The sequence below is a fragment of the Syngnathus scovelli genome, chromosome 7 (assembly GCF_024217435.2).
Source record: "Syngnathus scovelli strain Florida chromosome 7, RoL_Ssco_1.2, whole genome shotgun sequence".
NCBI classification, from domain to species: Eukaryota; Metazoa; Chordata; class Actinopteri; order Syngnathiformes; family Syngnathidae; genus Syngnathus; species Syngnathus scovelli.
This window is the reverse complement of record NC_090853.1, coordinates 6,403,733-6,423,912: the sequence shown is the minus strand read 5'-3', so window position 1 is coordinate 6,423,912 and position 20,180 is coordinate 6,403,733. Positions and strand designations below refer to the sequence as shown.

The window sequence follows — 20,180 nt, the reverse complement described above, 5'->3', positions numbered from 1 at the left end:
CACCCCAACCCGGCCCAGCCCGGCTCGGCTTCTCTCGGGTCTCAGCATCACCCCTCATCCCAGGGGTGGCTCGGTCAGCCCGGAGGGGAGAACACGCTGGCGAGCAGGCAGACAATTTTCAGGCTGACTGCTTTTACTTTCAGGCCGACCATCATGAAAACAAACTGACAAAACAAAGGACAGCAAATTAATGACCCGTGCCCCCTGCAATCCCCCTCCCCTCCCCTCCACCCCCTCTGCCTCCGACGATTGACTTCTAGCTTGGCACTTCCCCGCCGCTCCTCCCCCTCCTGTCTTGACTTTTGATCCCTTCCAAATCACATAAGCACAGCCACACATATCTGGACACCGAAGTCCACTCACGCACACACACACACACACACATCACTACCACCACCACCAGCGCCCTCTTCCTTAACTCCATGACCCGTGGCATCTGGTTTCGATTGTCACAGGAAGAGCGTTACAGAGACGTTCGGCGGGGAAGGCCCCGGTTGGGAGAAAAGGTCTCTCTGTCTGTGTCCGTGCCTTCATTATCATGTGTTAATATTAATGCAATTTGAAAAAGAAACAGACGTGGAGACAGAGCGGGTGAAGTGGGACTTAGCTGTGCTGAGTGGAACAGCATGCTCTCACAGTGCTGACATGCTTCCAACCTGTTGCAAACTTGTAGTCCTCGAGAAACTGACGCTTCACTGCTAAGTTCCAACAAAATACGGATTTTGGAGTTTCAAATGCTGCCATATACGAAGTATGAACATAAAAATCTATTTCATGTGTTTATCAGAACATTGGGTCATATTGTTTGACTGCCATGGAGTTGAAACAGCTTTAGGACTTATTCTGGAGAAATCTAAGGAATGCAAAAAAAATATGTTTGAAGGGAAGAAGCTACCTCTCCCCGGGCCCGCGTGGGTTTTCTCCGGGCACTCCGGTTTCCTCCCACATCCCAAAAACATACTTGGTAGGCCGATTGAGCACTCCAAATTGTCCCTAGGTGTGAGTGCGGATGGTTGTTTGTCTCTGTGTGCCCTGCGATTGGCTGGCGACCGGTTCAGGGTGTCCCCCGCCTACTGCCCGTTGACGGCTGGGATAGGCTCCAGCACGCCCGCGACCCCCGGGGACTAAGCGGTTCAGAAAATAGATGGATGGATGGGAAGAAGCTACCATCAATTCTCAGATATTTATACAAATGATTGCATTTTATTTCTATTTTCATTGATTGGTTGATTGGTATCTTTATTTCGAACACTTCCAAAACAAAAAAAAAGAGATAAAAAACAAAACCAAATAACACTTTAAAATGCCATATATAAGTCCGTACAACAAACAAACAAACAATAAACCAACAAACTGATAAAAAAATACATAAATAAATCAATAAAGAATGCCCGAAAAGAATTCATCGCACACTTACACACTGTGAGATTAGTCAAAACACTAAAAGCGTTTCATCAAGTGTTTCCTATTCAAACAGGCTTGAATCGTTGATCCATAAAAAAGCTGAGGTCACCGCCCTTGTTTTTAGTTATGGCTTAATTTTTAAACTGAGCGCTTATCAGGGTTGTCTACATTATCAGAGGTCGGACAGTTCTCGCTATGTGTTAAGTCCTCACAGACACACAATACAAAGACATGTTTTCCTCCTCTGTCTGTTTTGCTGACCTCGATGAGGTAACTGGTCAACGGCCAGATTTATAGCTCATCAGCCTGTATTGGCTGCAGCGTGCCATGGACTGAGCCAACTTTGGAATATTAAACATGAGCACACAAAGACGGGAGTGATCTGATGATGGTGAGTGGGAGAAAAAGGAAAAGAAGATGAGACAAAAAGGAAAAGTGCAGACTGAAAATAGCAAATTGTGTTTATGGTGGAAGGAGATTTTGGAATGGTTAAATGCTGATGGTGGGGGGGCAGGGCAAAACTGGGTGCAAGAAACACGATGGACAACCTACTCTTACTCCTTTTTCTTTGGCATTCAAGTCATTACTCACAATCAATCCTTGAGGCATTGACATGTCCCGCCGTCCCATATACCACTATTGATCTCTCACAGCACTCACATGCGCAATTTAAATCCCAGTAAATATATTTGTCTCGCAGCAGTACTTTTTATAGTATGTGTGTAATGGCGTAAGATGGATTTGTGTAAATATAGTATGTTAAAAAAAAAAAAAGCCTGCATGTACGTTTCATGTCTAAATTGTACCGTTTTTGTTTTAAGTAGTGACACGTCTTGATACATGTGTCAATATCATTGGTCTGTAGTCGGAGGATGAGGTCAAAGCTTTTGCCAAGGCGAGGTCGCTGACCTCACAGCTCATTCAATGAAAATACAACCACAGGAGGAAAACAGGAAATTCACATCAACACACACCAACACCCCGTGAAACAAGGAGCCAAGGCTAGGGTTCTAAAAATTCAAACATTTGTAACATTTGTAGTCTTTTTTTTTTTTTTGTTAACACCATGAATTAATGAACAACTGAATGAATGACGGAAAAAAAAAAAAAAAATAATAATAATAAAATAAATAAATCTTCAAGACTAAGGAAAAGGCTTATTATTATTATTATTAATTTTATTTTTTTGTAATCGGGTACCAGTCTATGGTGTGCTCTTTTATGTCTATTGCCCGAAGTTAGATGAATAGGCATCTTACCCATAGTGCTACTACTGCAAGATCAAACACTTTAGATAAAAGAATTAGAAAAAGCCTTGTCCAACCTCACATTGATTAATTATTGAATTAATATGTGTTAATGCAGCAATGTGTAATGTCTAAGTGGATGCCTTTCTGTTATTCTTATTTTCAATTCCTCCCACGGTCCAAAAACAACATTTAAATAGTAAATGGTTGTCCCTCATCTATTTGTCAGTCCCGTGATTGATAAGTAAATTCCCCATTAATATATTTACACAATCAATTATCTGGGCCAACGTTTGTGATAATCCACTTGTCCTCTTTTAAAAGGACTATTATTCTGCAATGCCACCGCAACCGGCTACCCTTCGCCATCAGACCAAATTACAACCATATGGTCACAGATGAATTCCTCCAAAATCCCTGCAGAACAGCCACCAACCGCCAGTCATCAGCTTCCAACACCACATAACCACATGCTAACCATGAACAGGGAAGGAAGGTGAGGGAATCCAAAGAGGCAAAAAAGGGGGCGAAAGACGACTGACTGTTCCTAAGGTGTGCAATAATGAGGTCACAACCATAAACAAGTGGTGTCTTTTTAATAAAGGCATCAAGTTAGCCCAAGAGAGCTGCACCACCTTAAACCATATGTCGAATATGTGATATGCTAATTAGTTCCTTAATGACAATCACCACTTAGGACCTGCTAATTAAAACTGATTTGATTCCAAGACACTTATCAGACTCAAAGGGAAAATACATGCAAAGGGGAGGCAGGCAGAGTTATGGCCACCTTTATTTGTCAAAGTCTACCCACTCCCCCCCTTCGTACTGCCCTCCTGTCTGTCACTGTTCCCAGCTCGATTGCCTCTAATGGACATGCTTTATCTAGGCTGACCTAACCATTGTCACCAGGAGTAGAATTTGTGAGCTTTTAGAGTGGGTACACTCATCAACATTCGGAGCGAGTAAAAGATGGGCGCAAGGAGGGAGTTTGCTTGGCGAGTATCCATTTATGCACTCTCTGGGACACCAACCTTGCCCAGGACTGAGCTCCGCTATGCAAATAGGATGCCACTTAAATGCAAAGTGGGGAGTGCGATATTAGCTTTGCATTTATCTGAGATATAAACTGCTATAAAATGAGATGGCCTCCGATGAGCAATGGCAATTTGAAAGTTTGAGGGCAATTGAAGTTTGCCCGGTCATCCAGTAGGAGAAACTGGATAGGGCCACTTTAAAAATCGCTTAACACGCTCGACACAAAAGACAGCTGAGGAACCCGAGCCGCGTTTGATTTGAGTGTCGGGAGTGGGAGGCACTAATCTGTGGACATGGCGGGCACAGGTGGCGAAACAATCAAAACGGCCTCGCACATATCTCTTTGTCGACGATAGTACTTTCAAACTACATAAGCAGGAAAGCAAAAGTGGTTACTAAAGGAATCGCTGACATCCGGTACCTTCATGCCTTTAAAGGGATTGAAGAAAACAAATGAAAGAACTTTCAAATGTCCTACTTAGTTGTTTTAACCAAAAAAAAAAGCATAGAATTATTTTTTTCTTTCTTTGAAATATTCTAAAAAAAATTCTGGATGATCCAGAAAAAAATGATAATTCAATTCGACATAATTTCAAACATAAAATAAATTTATCGGATTAGCACTGCTTGCTCAACATTGTCTCCTGAATAATTATTCCAAGTCATTCAATGATGGTGTAATGAGAGCAATTGGGATCTACTTTGATCTTGTGGAAAATAAATATGAAATACAAAGTGACAATAAAAGTGAACAGGCAAATCATTAAAGTGTCATTTAAAATTACCAAACACTGAAGAAAGGTCTTTTGGTCATTATTCATTTTTATGAGCTGAGAACTTAAAGTGAAAAGGTCACATTGCAAAACATACATAAAAAGCTTTTTTTTCCCTTTTTCTCACTTTTTTTTTATTTTAACGCTGTTAATTTATGTTTATCTAGTTAGTATCTTGTGAAACATTCATACCCTAACATGACCACAGAGATGAATACAATCAGCGAGTACCACTAAATCCATCTTAATATCCGCTAACTTCACCATCCCTTCTCAACACACACAAGTAGTATCTGGAAGTACACGTCTAAATCTTCAAATGCGGTGTAATATGGCCCACGCCTACGCTATTCATGCAATGTGAAACCTATCATTAGCTGTCAGTTGAAGTAACCTGAACACCATCTATTATTTGATCATAGTTTTTTGCACTCTGAAAGTGAGCAGTGGAGTGGAAATCTTGTTTGTGGACAGGCTTCGACCTCAATGTTTTTTTTTTGCCAACACACTAAATTGACTAAATATATGATTGGGGCTATGCTGAAATACACTTTTTTTTTATGTGAATGTGTGCAATGATTACTTCTCTTGAGTGACATTTATAGAGTGATTACGATATATAGTAGTTGAATATTATTTCTTACACTTCTTCATTAAACGCGGTTGGTTGCTGTACAAATCGAAACACCTTACCCAGCTTATTTGTGAACAGACACACACACACAGGCACACACAAACACACACACACTCACGCCCTCAGGCCAGTCTCTGTAATGGGATCCTTATTGTTATTTCTGCTGAATAAAATAAATCCCAGTAATTAACATGTTAACATGATTGATGGGCTTTGATTCTGCAGGGAGCAGAGAATGTCTGTCTGCCTGCATACAGACTGACACATCGAAAAAGATTCTGTGGGACATGCAGAGGAGTGAATGTGAACCATTTGCACAGGAAATGTCTAAAAAGCATACCAGTGTCCGTTTGAGTTAGAGGTTTGTAACTAAAGATTTGTTTGCATTTTCTAGGACAGCTTCATAAACGAGAAGGTAGATATCATGACCCAAGACAAACTGTAATATTAGCGGTTTGAGAAAAGTACATTGGCAAAGAAGCAGCTTCCCCATTCGTATGTTGGAGCTGCGGACAAGGAAGTCAGTTTCCAACATGACGCAAAGGGCAGAAGGTTCAGAGAGCAATCGGAATCTAATCTGTCTCGAAGAGCGACGACAAATACAAATGACCTGACAAGAACACGGAGACACCGATGCTGAAAGTCACCTCAGGAGAGGGCAGTGATGAAACAGCTTGAATGTTAAATAACTTCATGTCACACAACATTTGTGTATTAAGCAAACAATCACAAAACACATCTTTGTTCAATTTTAAAATCAATAAAATGTTGACTCAGCGTGTCACACTTTTTGAGCGCTTGTAATCACAATAAAAGGAAAAAAAATGAAACCAAATTTACTTTACAACTATGACACGGAATCCGCACTACCTGTATTCCAATGCTTCTGAATACTTTACACTGTATTCTTGACCTCTCCGGAGAGGTTAATAAAGCATTTTACTGACAGTTTATTCTCTCCCATGTACTTGTCTGTCCTCCTGTGTTTCCCGCGAGCCTCCTTTTTCTTTTGAATAATTCTGAGAAGAACATTGTGAAATGGGGGCGACCGTCAGGGGCCTTCCCCCCCTGCTGCGCCTGCTCGTTTTTTATGAATGAATTAATCAATAGTGACACCACGCTACGTGCTTTTTCCTTCCTCATTATTTTAATTAGCCATTTATGTAGATGCCCCCACCCTCCCGTCTGCATTTCATTAATACATTAACATGCACTTGACAAAAACGAACAAGGGCGCAGACGCAGTGCCGGTCGCTTGACTGGTCACTTTGTAGTGTAGCGTTGAGCTTGTCATATTAGCTTACTCGATAGTGTCCTGCACCTGACTCAACTCAAACCATTCAACTTCCAGGCTGGTGATTTAAAGTGAGCAATGCGTACTGTATGTACAGGTGTTTGTTAAGCCGTGTAGAAATAGTTGCTACAGCAATGAGGTGATGATGACAGAGCCCATTCCTAAAGGAAAACTCATGGGCATGTTTAAAAATCTGCAGTGTACACTTCTGCCAGTGCAAGAAAAAAGAAAAATAATAACTTGAACGGTAACCAAGAGCTATAATTAATTAAGCACAATGCTTTTCAAACTGCATTCTCTGCTAGTCCCGAGAGCTGAGACAAAGAGATTGTCTGTATCCACCTTGCTAAATAGTTTTTAGAGGTGAGGAGAAATGACATCACACTCATTAAAAAATCTAAATATAAACACATACACAGCTCGATTGACAAGTCTCTAGTGTCCTCCAATAGAACTCAAAAGCCATTCGAGATAAAAGGGTCAGAAGTCCGTTTATTTTTTCTTGATTTTTAAATCGACAGAAAATGTGTTCAACAACTCAAGACAGAGAACCAAAATGTTGGGCCGGAGTTAAATTAACAGTGAATGACATTTGAGATTTTGACGCGCTGACTACATTTTTCGTTTGAAATGCTTTTAAAGGCCGGTAGTACACCCATCCTTGCCATTCCAATATTTTTGAATATGTACTATGCGGCGGGTAACACATGACTTTGACAGAATCAATTGACAAGACTTAAAGTAGAAAAATAAAACAAATGACACTTACCACATAGTTGTGGGGATGCTTCTGAGAGGAACACTGCATGTGTGTCATCTTGACGTACGAAGATAGTATACTAAGTGTTCATTGTCACATTGAGTTCGCAATTAAGCAACCTGACTGGGTGGAGCAGGACTGCGGTATCCTCCACCCACCTTTTCTATCATCTGCTGCCAACTATTTGATGATACAGACAATGAAGCGAGAGAAGATTCGAAAATAAAGGTTAGGGTTAGGTCCAAACAGGTACTTAATTAAAAGGTTAAAACAAACAGGCCAAGATAGCACGAGTGGGTGCCCGCAAAGCTCTGTGTTTTTTTTATTTTTTATGATTCCACAAGAGGAGGGCAAAGAATAAAAGTAATTGAATTTAGGATGATGTAAGAAAACTACACAGAGGCCACATCTGGCCCGCAAGCCCAAGGCTTGACACACATTCGCAAGCGAAACACCATGTGCAAGCATGAACCAGCACGCCGAAACTACTGTTGGGTGATCAGATCCAGATGGACATTGGCCCTTTAGCACCTGCCTCACATATTCCAAGCGCCTAACAAGCCAGCTAGCCTCCAACTCGTCCCAGACAGCTTTTACAAGTGGCCATATTGACGACTATTGAAGAGTGCTAAATCTTAAATTATAAACAAGATGTGTGCAGCACATGAGAGTGGACACTTCCAGGACTGCATGGCTAAATCTGGCTCTTACTCTACAACGTCACAAAGAAAAGATGTGCCAGCCTGTATGTGAATTTTATTCAAAGACAAAATTGTTTGTGCGTCTTGTTTCTATTCATTTGCTGCAGAACAGTTGTAAAAACTGAAGCTCCTATTTGACGTGATTGGAAGAAGCTGCAATTACTACATCCATTTTAAAGTGTTTGCTTTATCTAGATTGTGTCTGAAAAGAAAAAGAGAAATAAAAATATTTGGCAAATTTAAAACAAGAGATTATGTGAGTTGCGTGTGCGCTCATTGTAAGAGAATTCACTATGACAACAGTTTTTGGCTACAGCGCAAAAGATGAAGCCTGTGCCAAATGACCTCTGCTGAAGTGTGTTGCTATAGATGCTTGTGAATGAACTGCGATAACAAAGAAGCCAAACATGAGCAACTCATCCAGAAATAGCCAGTGAGGTTTCCCTGCTTACTGTCAAGGCAACATGTCTGTCAGATTAGATCTGAATTGGGTTAACCCATTGGCATGCGTGCTTGGCGAGGCACAGTTTAGACATGATGCTCTTAAATGTGGCGATGTGGTGGCGATTTGGCAGGACAGTGGAAAAGTAGGCTCGGACCAGACGTCTAGCTGAAGCCAATGGGAAGAACTTGGCCAAAGTAAAATAGGAGCGAGCCTGTATATGATTGTAAGCCTTTAAACAACCCCCCCCCCCCCCCATTTTTTTTTTTAAATAAATAAATAAATAAATAAATACATACATAAATAAATAAATGTAAAGGCCTACATGGTTCTTGTAACTATCTCAATGAACTGTTGGATCAAACCAGATAAAATAATTTCATTTAAAAAAAAAAAATCTGTATTGTTTATGAGTTAAGAAAAAAACTACATTTGCTAATGTCCTGGATGAAAAGGCAACTAAACAAAGTCATTGCAGCATCAGTGTAACCACAATCATAATCATCCTGCTGTGTAACAACACAAAAAAGACACCCCAGAATGTTTTTCTATTTTTTGTGTTTTTGTGTTCGGACTTTTTGTCACATTTTAGTAATGTGCAGTCGTTATGGCATTGCTAAAACAACAAATTCAATGGAGGTGTAAGCCCGTGTGCATGTAGCCAAGTATCTGTTTTTCGCTCTGTGTGTATGCTGTCAATGCAATGATTAATGACTTACCCTCATGATAAAGTTGGACGAGGCTAAGACACATTCATTCGCACAAAAGCCCTTCTCCGGCCTTCTCACTAACTGCCAAGATATCTACTGAGAGCACAAGCAACTGCCCACATGTCTCTGTTATTTTTCACCGTAATTTTTTTCTAACACGTCTACAGCCAAATTCTCAAGATGATTCTATTCTATTCAAATTGTAAGTGGATTGTGCGCCGTCTTCCCTTCTCCACATCTTGAATGTGGCTCATGCTCAGCATTCACCTCTGTCTGTGCACACATACGCACAAGGCTTCTGATTAATGGCAGCCATTTGTCAAGGAGAGGTGGATAAAAGAGTGAATATTATCTTTGCGCTAAGAGCTGGATGGAGCGCGCCGTACGCTCTCCCCCTCATGTCTTTCATAAGTGGTTGAACACAGCGGCACGGTGGGACGCGAGGACGGCCCGGCAGCCAGCAGATCTATTCTCATTACTTCTCTATTAGGACATCAGCTTCTACTGATCAGGCCCTATATCGTTAAACTGACACCCGAGAGGTGGTTGAAGGGTATAGCGAAGAGGGGAAAACCAATGACCAAATGTGAGAGTTGCTGCAGAAGCAGAAAGAAACTTGACATTCATGAATACGACGCTAAATGAATTTATTTGGGGAGTCCAATAATGTTATTTTAGTGTCAAGTGGGATTTACGTGACCTTATGCTGCCCTTCACTGTGAAGATTAGTTGATGTCCACAGGAACATCCCAACTCTTTCCTATGTGGGTGTTGTCAAGTGGTGTGGCATGAGTTGCAGATTTATTAATTATTCATTTGCAGGATTATTAAAAATATCATTTGTGATTACTGATGCTCCGAGGAAACAAATTGTTTTACCTATGGCAGAGGTTTAGGCTCTAATGATTTACTAACTGTACTTCACTGACGCTATTCAGTAGCCTAAATCTCTTTTTTTGTTGACTTCCTTGTATTCCAGGTGACAAGGTTTGGAAATATCAATTATTATTATATAGGTATATATATATATATATAGAGAGAGATAGATAGATATAAAAATATGTGTGTGTGTGTCATATCCAAAAATGTCAAGACCAATTCAGCAATCATTCTCACTTCCAATGAGACACGAGATAGTATTAGTCATTTTTCCAACAGCATTATCAAACTCTTTTGTCTTTTGATCACACAGTTCCTCAATACTATTTTGGTGTCCCTCCCTTGCACTGTGTGAATGTTTGAACAGGACACAAAGCATTGAGCAAACCATGGCCCTATCACAGACATAAAAACACTTCAGAATGTGAAATCAAATATTGAATGTTCTACATCTTAAGTGGCTTAGCCGTAAATGTCACACAGGTGAGAAACTCAGACTTGTAAAAAATAATGTGCTGCAAGATCAAAGTCAAGCCAGCAGTTGAGGAAACCATTTGCGTGCACGTGTGAACACGTATAACATTAAAATGGTGATAATTTATAGCGCGACGGTTCAAGTTGCAATTCATTTGGGAATTCATCTGATGACAGTGCCACTCACCAAGGACACATAAAATATAAAGCGTAACATGTGTGGTCAGATGTCACATCCGACCAATATTTTTATGTAAAATATGCCTTCAAGTTGCAAAACAAACTGCCGTCAGACTTTTGATTTTCAGGAATGCGTGGGTGGTAGAATTCCCTGACAAGAGTTCATGTGTTCACAGAAAAACATCCAAATACTTTCTGAATCAACATTTGCTCTGAATGAAGCACCTCTAAAGTGACCTTTGAAGCACTTTTATTCCTTTAAGTGCAACAAAGTTGCAAATATTTTTTCCTTCTCTCTTTCCTCCCAGTGTCCTCAACTACACAGACAATAAACAGCACAGCTTGCGCAGTTATTTTCTTGCCCGGGACAAACGGAGGATAAGAGGTGGGGCCGCGATATATGCACCTGACTACTCTAAATCACCACCCCAGCAGCCCCATCTTCATTCTGGATATTTAATGAACTACCGCAGGCTTTTTATGCCTCTTAAGGCTCGCTGAGTGACCACTTTGTAGTTGTTCAGAAAAAGAGGCGACGCTGCTTCTTCCCACTAAATCTTCCATGTGCCACCAAGGATAAAATATCCCTTTATTCATGGGCTATTTAGTAGATCCAGATTTATTATAGGAGGTATTCTAACAAAGAGGGGGGAAGTGGGGTGGAGGGGCAAAACCCCAGATTCCCTCCTCCTCCCGGAAGGCAAGCTGAGATAGAGACCTGGGAGCGTAGCAACTCATCCTCATTGGGCAGTTTTAGTTTTACAGAATTGTTGATGCACTTTTATGTTGAACGACACACATATTTGCTTTGGGATTCAAAATAAGTTATATGATTGAATTGAGTGACAAAATTAAAGTATGTAATTCAATAGTTTTGTTTTTGAGGTCTTGCCACTGGAGCATATAAATAATTCTAATAAACCCCACCAAATCAAAAAGTGAAAACATATTTTATGTTGATCGCATGTTAACGCTATGTTAACTATTTCCTGTAAAGACTTGGCCAAGTGCAAACAAAAGCACCTTTAGTTTTTATTCACCTTATAAAAAAGCTGACCTATATTTAAATATTCTTTTTCAATGTCAACAATATATTCATTTCCTCATGAAGTGTTTTCTAGCACACTGTTGATTTTATATCGAGTGGTATGATTTCCACAGTTATTAATCAAATGTCCTCATTGTGAAGTAAATGCTATCTTGCAAAGTTAATCTGAGTGAAGAGCAGGTGGATGTAGGCGTGAGACGTGGGCGTTCACACTAGATCATGTTTAAATGTGCCACGCAATCGCTGCACTATCTATATGCCATCTGTCCCTTCACTGACCCACTCGGCCTGTTACCATAGTAACCCTTCACCCGGCCCTTTGTTCTGTTGGCTGGCCAAGGGGTCATAAGTGAAAGGTCAAAGACATACTTATAGATACATGACCTTTGTGATGGCTTTGTCAAAGAGATCTTAACAAAACTTTAAAAGTCTTCACTCAAAAAAGGCCCTCCTTAGGTACACACATGAATGGACGCACACACACTTGTAGTGGTTGGGTGAATGCAAATTGATATATTGTGAAAATGCATCTATCTGCATTTATTCTGTTACTTGAGTTTTGTTGATTGCAATCATTTCACTTTTGATTTATTTTGATACAATTAATTCCAAAACTATTAAGCATATAAGAAATACAATCTGCACCATAGTGCGATCAAATAATTTTTAAACCCAGGTCCCGCAACATTTCAAATATATGCTGAGGAACCAAAGAAACTAATTAGTGTCTCTTAATATTGCATCATAGCAGATGTCAAGATGTCTCCAGATGTCAAGCACTGATCCAAAGAAATCTAATAAAATCTGAAAAACTCATTTAGATATTTGTCTCCTTCCTATTCTTCGTTTTACCTCAACTTTGTCCTGACCAGACTAAAAAACAGACACATTTAAGCTATGATGGAGTTGCTCGCCTCTCCACACTTGTATCTCAAAGCTGAGAGTTCATGGACTTTACTGACCCAGCAGTGACCCGTTTGCAATGCGTTTCCTCGTTCCTCTTGAATAGCCCCCCCCCCCCCCCAGGAAGAGAGGTGCCCTATCAATGTTATCTGCACTCCCTGTATTTCTCTGTTATCTTGACCTTGTGCCAAGCCACAGAAGCACAGGTGAGTAGCATCATCCAGAAGCAGCCGTCATAACACAAGCCTAATATATTTCACCAGATTCAATATTGGACTCCGAGCTAACTGTCTGTACCTTGTCCAAGAACAAACAAGGAAAGGCATGTTCCCAAGATTTTAGAATCAGTATCATGCATACAGAAGTACCTTTGAGAGTATCAACCTACTGGTCATAATGATGACATATTGCTTTGGAAAATGTTGTTACAGACAGAAAATGAGTATGCGTCATTTGGTTTTACGGCTAATCCTACAGACGATAACATAAATAAAATAAATAAATTGCCACTCCCTGATCTTCACCAATCAATTTTTTACTCTGTCGACCGAGTTCCAATAAAACCAAACTCTAAGAGCAACATATGGAAATACATGATTCACTCTTTTATCCAGATCTGCCACAAAATATACTCAAAATATCTACTAATTGTATAATCCTGCTAACTAATTGTTGGCAATAAGCTAACAATTTGAGAGTTTCAAAGCTGAACAAGTCCTGCAGAGTTTGGATGACTTTTCACGGCCTCTCCACTACTTTCTCATTAGCAGCATAAAAGAAGACCGCCAGAAACACCACTGGTGCAGGAACACAGCTGTGAGCTTTTTAGTAAGTTTTTTTTTTCCCTCCCCTTCAATAATAATAATTCATAAAAAAAAAAAAGCAAGCAGATTAGCAACTGAACTTGATCTCACAGGAGAAACTCTCTGAGAATTTGAAGTTAGCAGAGATAAGCGGAGGAGAACATCAAACAGCCATATGTGCACGCTTATTTTCTAAATGCTGAGACTTGTTATCAGGGCCGGGCAGGACTTTAGGCTCCACACATCTTGTTGTTTTGGTGCCTTTTTAGTCTTTAAGTGTATTGTGGTGATGTGTGGGGGGGAGCTAATGGCAGCAGTGTTGCTGTGTTTGTGTCCAACCAGCTTCCCTGCCTGCACTGCTATCTGGATAGCTGCCAAAAATTCTGGACTAATATTCACAATAATGTTTATTGCTCAGGGCCAAGTGACAAAACAACACAGTGGAGTGCAGCCAACACCGACTCCTGTTTCCTTCTACACCTTACTGCACCTTGTGTAGATGAAACATGGACTCCCTTGAGTCATTTTTCAAGTAAATCATTGTTCTTTTGAGTATTATGTGCCTTTTATCAGTTATGTTAGAAAAGCAATTAAAATATGTGCAAACTACTACTCCACAATCCTCAGTTTTTAAGTTGCAAACTAGACTCTGAACCTCGTATAAGTTCTCACTACTCTTCCGACAAGCCGGCAGCTCATTTGTATTTATGTTGGCCTGGCAAGTGATCCCTGAATGGTAATTCTGTCCGAGTCTCCTATTGAATATGGCCTTTGGCTCACTTGATAGCGCATCAGTGGAGCACCAATGTTTTATAGAGACAGAGATGTACTGTTTTGCCTCTTAGCGATTCTGTCTAACAACATTTTATAGGCTCCAGTCACACCACAGGCATTGTGCATCCTTAGGTATGCATCTTTAATTTGTGTTTCATGCTGTGTAAGTTTTTAGCTGCATGTTTTGGCTACATCTTGTCTACTGCTAATTTTCATTGGTGCCAAAAATTCAAAAAAGCTTCTGTCATCCTGCAACCTCCTCTTTAGCCATACCATCAAGACGCCCTATAAATAACCATGACATCATCCCATTCTTATCTATGGGACATCCCCTGATCGATAGCTCAGCTTCTGCAGTGTAAATAGCTTCTAATGCCCCATCTTCCCCTTCAAATAGGTCTACATTATTTATGATGGCTGTTAGGTTACCAATCCAGGACACAATTTATTTCACCCCAGGACTGCTCCTATTGTAAAACTGCTCTTGAGTCTTGATTAGGGATTGATGCATGGTGTGTGTTCGTGTGTGTGTGTGTGTGTGTTTAGAGGATGTAGCATACATTGCAAACAATAAGCTATAAATACAAAGTATCATCAGAGAGAGGAGGGGGGGGGGCATCTTGAGAAGACAACTGAGAAAAAATGGTGAAGGGCAAGAGGGGTGAAAGTGGACCTGAGTGTAGCCTGGCCCCACCCAGTGGTAACGGGACATCCGTTACTCACATGACAGTGAGAGTGGCAGTCCTATTTGCAGGGCTGCCTGTGCGTGATGACGGATTGGACAGACATAGCGGTTGGAGGCTGCGTAAAGTGACAGGTTGCATTTCCATTTGGGTGAAAAATCTAGCTAACGTTGCTTCGGTGGCTCGCTGGATAAAAGGAAGGACACAATGGGATGAGTGAGGACCGGTTTGTTTTGTTGTGGGTGGCTCTGTCACTAGGGATTCTTTTTTTTTAGCTACTTTTTAGTTGTTGCATTTTTCTTTAAGGTGAATTTCTAACCGCGGCCAACTTGGTCTGGCTTGAAAAATAAACGGACGGTTCGTTGCTCATTTTTTGGAAACAACATAAACGAACGAGTGCCAGTAAATGACTTTTTAAAACAATTACGTAAAATCAATGAGATGTAAAATGCCCTGATGATAAGTTTAATGCACATCTTGTCTCTTAAGTCAGTTAGCACATGCTCTGGATTTCCTGTGACCCTGAATAGAATAAACAGTACACAAAATGGGTGGTTGCATTTTGAATAACACAACCACACAATTGGGACAAATTTGAGCAGTTTGCATCAGAGAGCTGACAGATGTGAGAATTATCACCACAGAGATTGTTACTGCTTCAAACCATTCTCGGTTCTGGGTGCTAGTTTATCCATTGATCCCTTTCTCTTATATCCCTAGACATCTCATGGACCCTGAATATAATGATGAACTGATGTTTTGACACCTTTCAGAAACAAATCTCAAAGGCCAAATGGGATTTGGAAGTCTATTGATCAGAGTTGATTTAAGTAGAAAGGTAAACAGATCACTTGTCAGAAAAAAAAAGTCACAAAAATTCTCCAAGCAAAACCCTGAGGATTGTCTGTGAGAACAGGCTGAGGAATGTTCATCCTCACGCCTCATTGCTGTTCTCATTGCCGTGCACTGATCGGGCATTGGAGATGGGACACCCCAGATTTACGAGACATGTCAAAAGCTTCACATCCTCACGCCCCCTGAGGCCCATCTCTTGTCTTGATCTGGCCTGTAAGAAAAACAGCAGTCCCTCACACACTGACAGAATGGCTGGGCCATCCAAACACACTGGGACGATGGAGACTGGTGGAAATGTGGAATGTAAAGCGGTGAGGGGAGGCCACCTTTGGCGAGGGTCTTCTTCGTGTCAACGGGGGTGAAACCACCAAGTTGCACTGTAAAACCATGTCCTGGCTATCTTGGCAACAAGATATATTTGGGAAAAATGGTACTCTTGGTTGGCCCACAAATGAAAAGCCCTTTTACCTCTCATGTTCCATCATAATATTCTGCAAGATACTCTTCCCCGACTTGCCAATGAGCTGTTTACTTTTCTTGCAGGTATGTGGATGATATATTATGAAAGCACTTTGAGTATTTTCAAGGTAGAAACCCATTTAATGTTCCTAAATATAGGCCTTTTGGGGTGGCAGGTATTTTAAATCAGTAAGAACTTGCCTTTGGAATAAAGAATCAAGATTCAAGAGCAACTACTTCGATTTGGAAGCAAGGTCAATTTTCCACATGAGCACAAATAGCATGGTGCCCTTGAGCAAGGTCCTAAAATTTCTCTCCAGCAGTCAGCCATCCATTTTCTATATTCAGGGATGTGGAAAAGCTGGAACTTATCCTTCCATGTATGGGCGAGATGAAGACTTCACCACAATTTTGAGTCGACCAGGAGTTGGCCCTGTCAGCTATACTTTGATTTAATTTAGATGTATGAAAGCTAGTCTTAATTGTTTTACTGAAGAATATAGAATGGGCTCGCTTAACCGTAATATTTGTCAAATCAGTTAATCTGAATAATCAAAAAGACGTTATCCCTTGTTTCAAAGGGTCTCAAAGACCTTTGTCCCTAAAATGGCCCTAATTCTGCTTTGAAAATAGAGTCTTGTGCCAGCAAGATGATTTATGGCTGTATGTCCTAGTTGGGGGTTGGACCTGGTCCCAGTATCACTCCGGGCCAGAGAGGAGAACTGGGAGGAGAGCAGAACCGATCAAACGCTGTCCAAAATATGTTACAATGGATGTCATAACATACTTGGAGGGCTTAACAGGAATGGAGATAACAATTAGTTTGTTGAAGATGTCAGAAATGCCCTTTGAGTTCTGCAGGGAGAAATCCCTTGTGAAGGATCAATGTTGACATTGCAGGCCAACGAGGAGGGAGCGACAGAGTCCCATAGCACCCCATGCAGCGGAGGAGCTTTTGGGCTGCATTAACCCTGATCTGTGAGCAACCATTAACCAAGATGGCTCACAGTCTACCTTGCTGTCTGGAAAATCCTATTACCGAATTCGGGTGGAATACTCCAGAGGGAAATGAGTCTCCCTTGGCACACACAAGACAAGACATTGGCTATTTTTCTCACTTTCTTGGGTGATTCCACCACACTCACTTTGTTTTTCTCTCTTCTATCAATCCATCTTTGTTTCTCTTCTACATCATCTATCACTCTGGTTTAGTTGTCTGACTCGAACCAATTCTATCTCATCACAGGCTACCCAAAGTCACTTTGCATGTTCTCTACCACGGAAAAAAAAATAATTTAAAACATATGACTATTCAGCATGCTCTATGTCTAATCCAATAATTGTAACACTTTATTCTTGCTCAGATTAAAATTTTTAAACAATGAACAGTGATGGGTATGGAAAGGATTTGTTGCAAAAACGTCTGTAATATACTTAGAAGAAACGTTCCCGAAGTCAACGCGAGTGTAAACAAAAAAATGTTCCTCGGCAGAACGCAAATGAAATGTGACTTGTAGCATATGTATCGTACAGTTCATGTTGGAGGGAGCTCTTGCAGATGATTTATGAGGCTTTCTAGTTCGACATAATATATTACTCAAAAAGTCTGGCGTCTCTCACAACTTTATGAATTACACCGCTTTTATACAAAGTAGAGTAAATCATTCGCTTAATCATTAAAGACAATGGCTTACTTCCTATTACTGAAGAAGACTATGTTTGGATAACAGTGTACAAGCATTTCTACAAATCAATAGCGCTTTGTAAATGGAGACCACTTAAAAAGACAAAAATAATCCAGGGAAATAAATACAAGTAAATTGATGAGACATTGAGGAACACTTGGACAAGACACAAGTGACTGCTGGAGTTGATTGGAAGACACAAGGGAACAGGTTCATAAGCACAGGTCGAAACAAAATCTAACGATTTTGACAAGACATGAACAACAAGAAAACAATACATAACAAAATTCAATATCACCTGAACAACAAAAATAAAGATCATTAAAAGTGTGGCTTGAAAATTAACAGGCTATTTTGTTCGCAAGTGAAAATCCCTAGAATAAATTATTCAGAATTAATTTAGATGTTTATGGGGTATAATGGATAAAGTTTTTTGTGGTATTATAACTTCAAATGAACTGACAGCAATTCTTGTTCCATTCATCTTTAATTTGATTATATTTGTCTCCAAAGCTATATTGATCCGGTGATGACGTGATTGTTTTCTTAAATTTTCTATTATCAGTCAGTCATTTACTGTTTAACTATTAACACTAATTACGACGTCATATCTCAAAAGAATAGACAAGGACCACTCACAAATATTTACTTTCCACATGAGCACAAGTGTGAGCAGCAACCTTTCACATTTGCGGAATCAAAGTATTATGAGTTACTGCCACCTGTGGCCTCTGCTTTCTGTCTTTCTAAACCTGGCAGCTTCAAGCCGCTGGTTTTGGACCGACTCTAATTGGAGCAGCAATATGGAATAATTGCAATGGGGCACAGGATTTATGTGATAAATGTGGTTGCGTCTGTGTTTTTTTAAGTGTTGTAAATGTTCAAACCAGATCCTTGTGTTTTATTGCCCTTTGAACTAGAAGTACAGAACAAAAAGGTGGCTCTCGAAATGTGGCCATACTGCCACATACTAAAAACACGCACACACAGGTGCACTTAAGAAACAAAAATATAGAAATTGCAAGTCACTACCAAAGTGGAGCAAAGGCTAAAAGTACGCTGTACCTGTTTGTATAATACTGACCACAGACTTAAGTGATTTGGTAAAGCAGTATTAGCACACATTTGCCTTAACTGGTACTTAGATTTACTGCTTGGTAATGTGATCTGAGTGATAGTTAAGCAACTGGAGCAGCAAAGCTGAGACTGACTTGCTTTTCACTCTCCATTCACCTTGAATTAGACCAATAAAAAGCTTGCAAGCTCTGCCCCGGAGTAGCAGTCTGTCGCACTTTCTAACCTTTCCCTGTTGGGTGGACATTTGGAAACAATCAGTCGTGTGTTTTAAGAGAAGGCCCTTACCCTATCATGCTCCCCGTAGATAAGGTATCTATGGACCCAGCACACGGAATTCATCACCTTGGTTTCCTGTACGCTTTTTACGGCTCCCCTCAATTTCTCCATTTGACAACATTAAGTGTAGTTGAGAAAACTATTTGCACATATTGTCAGCATTAATGCAACAAATGTACGTAATTTGTCTTTATTACTGTATTTGCCACGGTTTGTAAAAAAAAAAAAAAGTTGCTTAGATAGCGGATTTAAATGTCAGATTTATAATTCACACCAATGGTACTTATTAGCACAATGTTGGCCTGTGTATTTGTTTCTGTCTAGACACTTATGTTTTTGAACCTTTCTTGGATGTCTCTTCAACCTGATCAGCCCCCCTATTGAGTTCACAATGTGGTATGCATGTGTTGTGACGATCCCACTAAAGCATCAGCAGGACCTTTGTCTTCATCAAGGCAGGTCAGATTAACTGGGATTAACAATGCCCCCCTCTGATTTATTCAATCGCTGCTCCTACTTCATCTCTTTTTTTTCTCTCCCAAACTCCCCTCTTCAGTCAAATATGCTCTTCCATTCACTTAAAATCGACTATGTCCTATGACCTTTGCCCTGCTCCGATGGACGCCTGATGAGGGCCTCCTTCACCTGGCTTTGAGCGGGTGGCTACACCTTCCGAATTCCCGGGCTCCCACTCATGCCCGCCTTTGTCCTTTAGCAATTCACTCTGACTTTGTTCAGTTAGTTAACCTAGCTTCCCCTCCCTGCTGGGAACTCAAACAGAGAAAGAGAGGAAGGAGGAGGACATGAGGGGGAGACGATAAAGGACGAGGGAAGTTTTTAGGACAAATCAGGAAATCAAAAAATGACCATAGTGTTATTTATTTCTAGAACTGCAAAAGGACAACTTTAGAGATTTTGGGAGACATGCGCAATGGAAACTTGGAGTCAAGACTGTGCTTTGTCTTTGAAAAAAAAATGTCCTCGCCTTTTTCACATGAGATTAGAACGTCAATAACCCCCACTGCTCGATACACACTGGCCTCTGCCAGCACCAACAAACAACAGATTAACCCAAGGAAAG

At 40.5% G+C, this 20,180-nt stretch overlaps 1 protein-coding gene across 3 annotated transcripts in view; it reads right to left on the bottom strand.

Moving 5' to 3' along the window:
• The window catches only part of mecom (MDS1 and EVI1 complex locus), a 95,969-nt gene that overhangs the window by 38,927 nt on the left and 36,862 nt on the right, over positions 1 to 20,180 (bottom strand). The window contains exon 1 of one of the 3 annotated variants that reach the window (XM_049724760.2): positions 7,160 to 7,315. The exons of the other annotated variants lie outside the window; for them this stretch is intronic. Within the exon in view, the coding sequence (XP_049580717.1) occupies positions 7,160 to 7,207 (48 nt within the window). The 5' untranslated portion in view covers positions 7,208 to 7,315. Of the gene's footprint in view, positions 1 to 7,159; positions 7,316 to 20,180 lie in introns of those variants that run through there. 3 annotated transcript variants of the gene reach the window in all.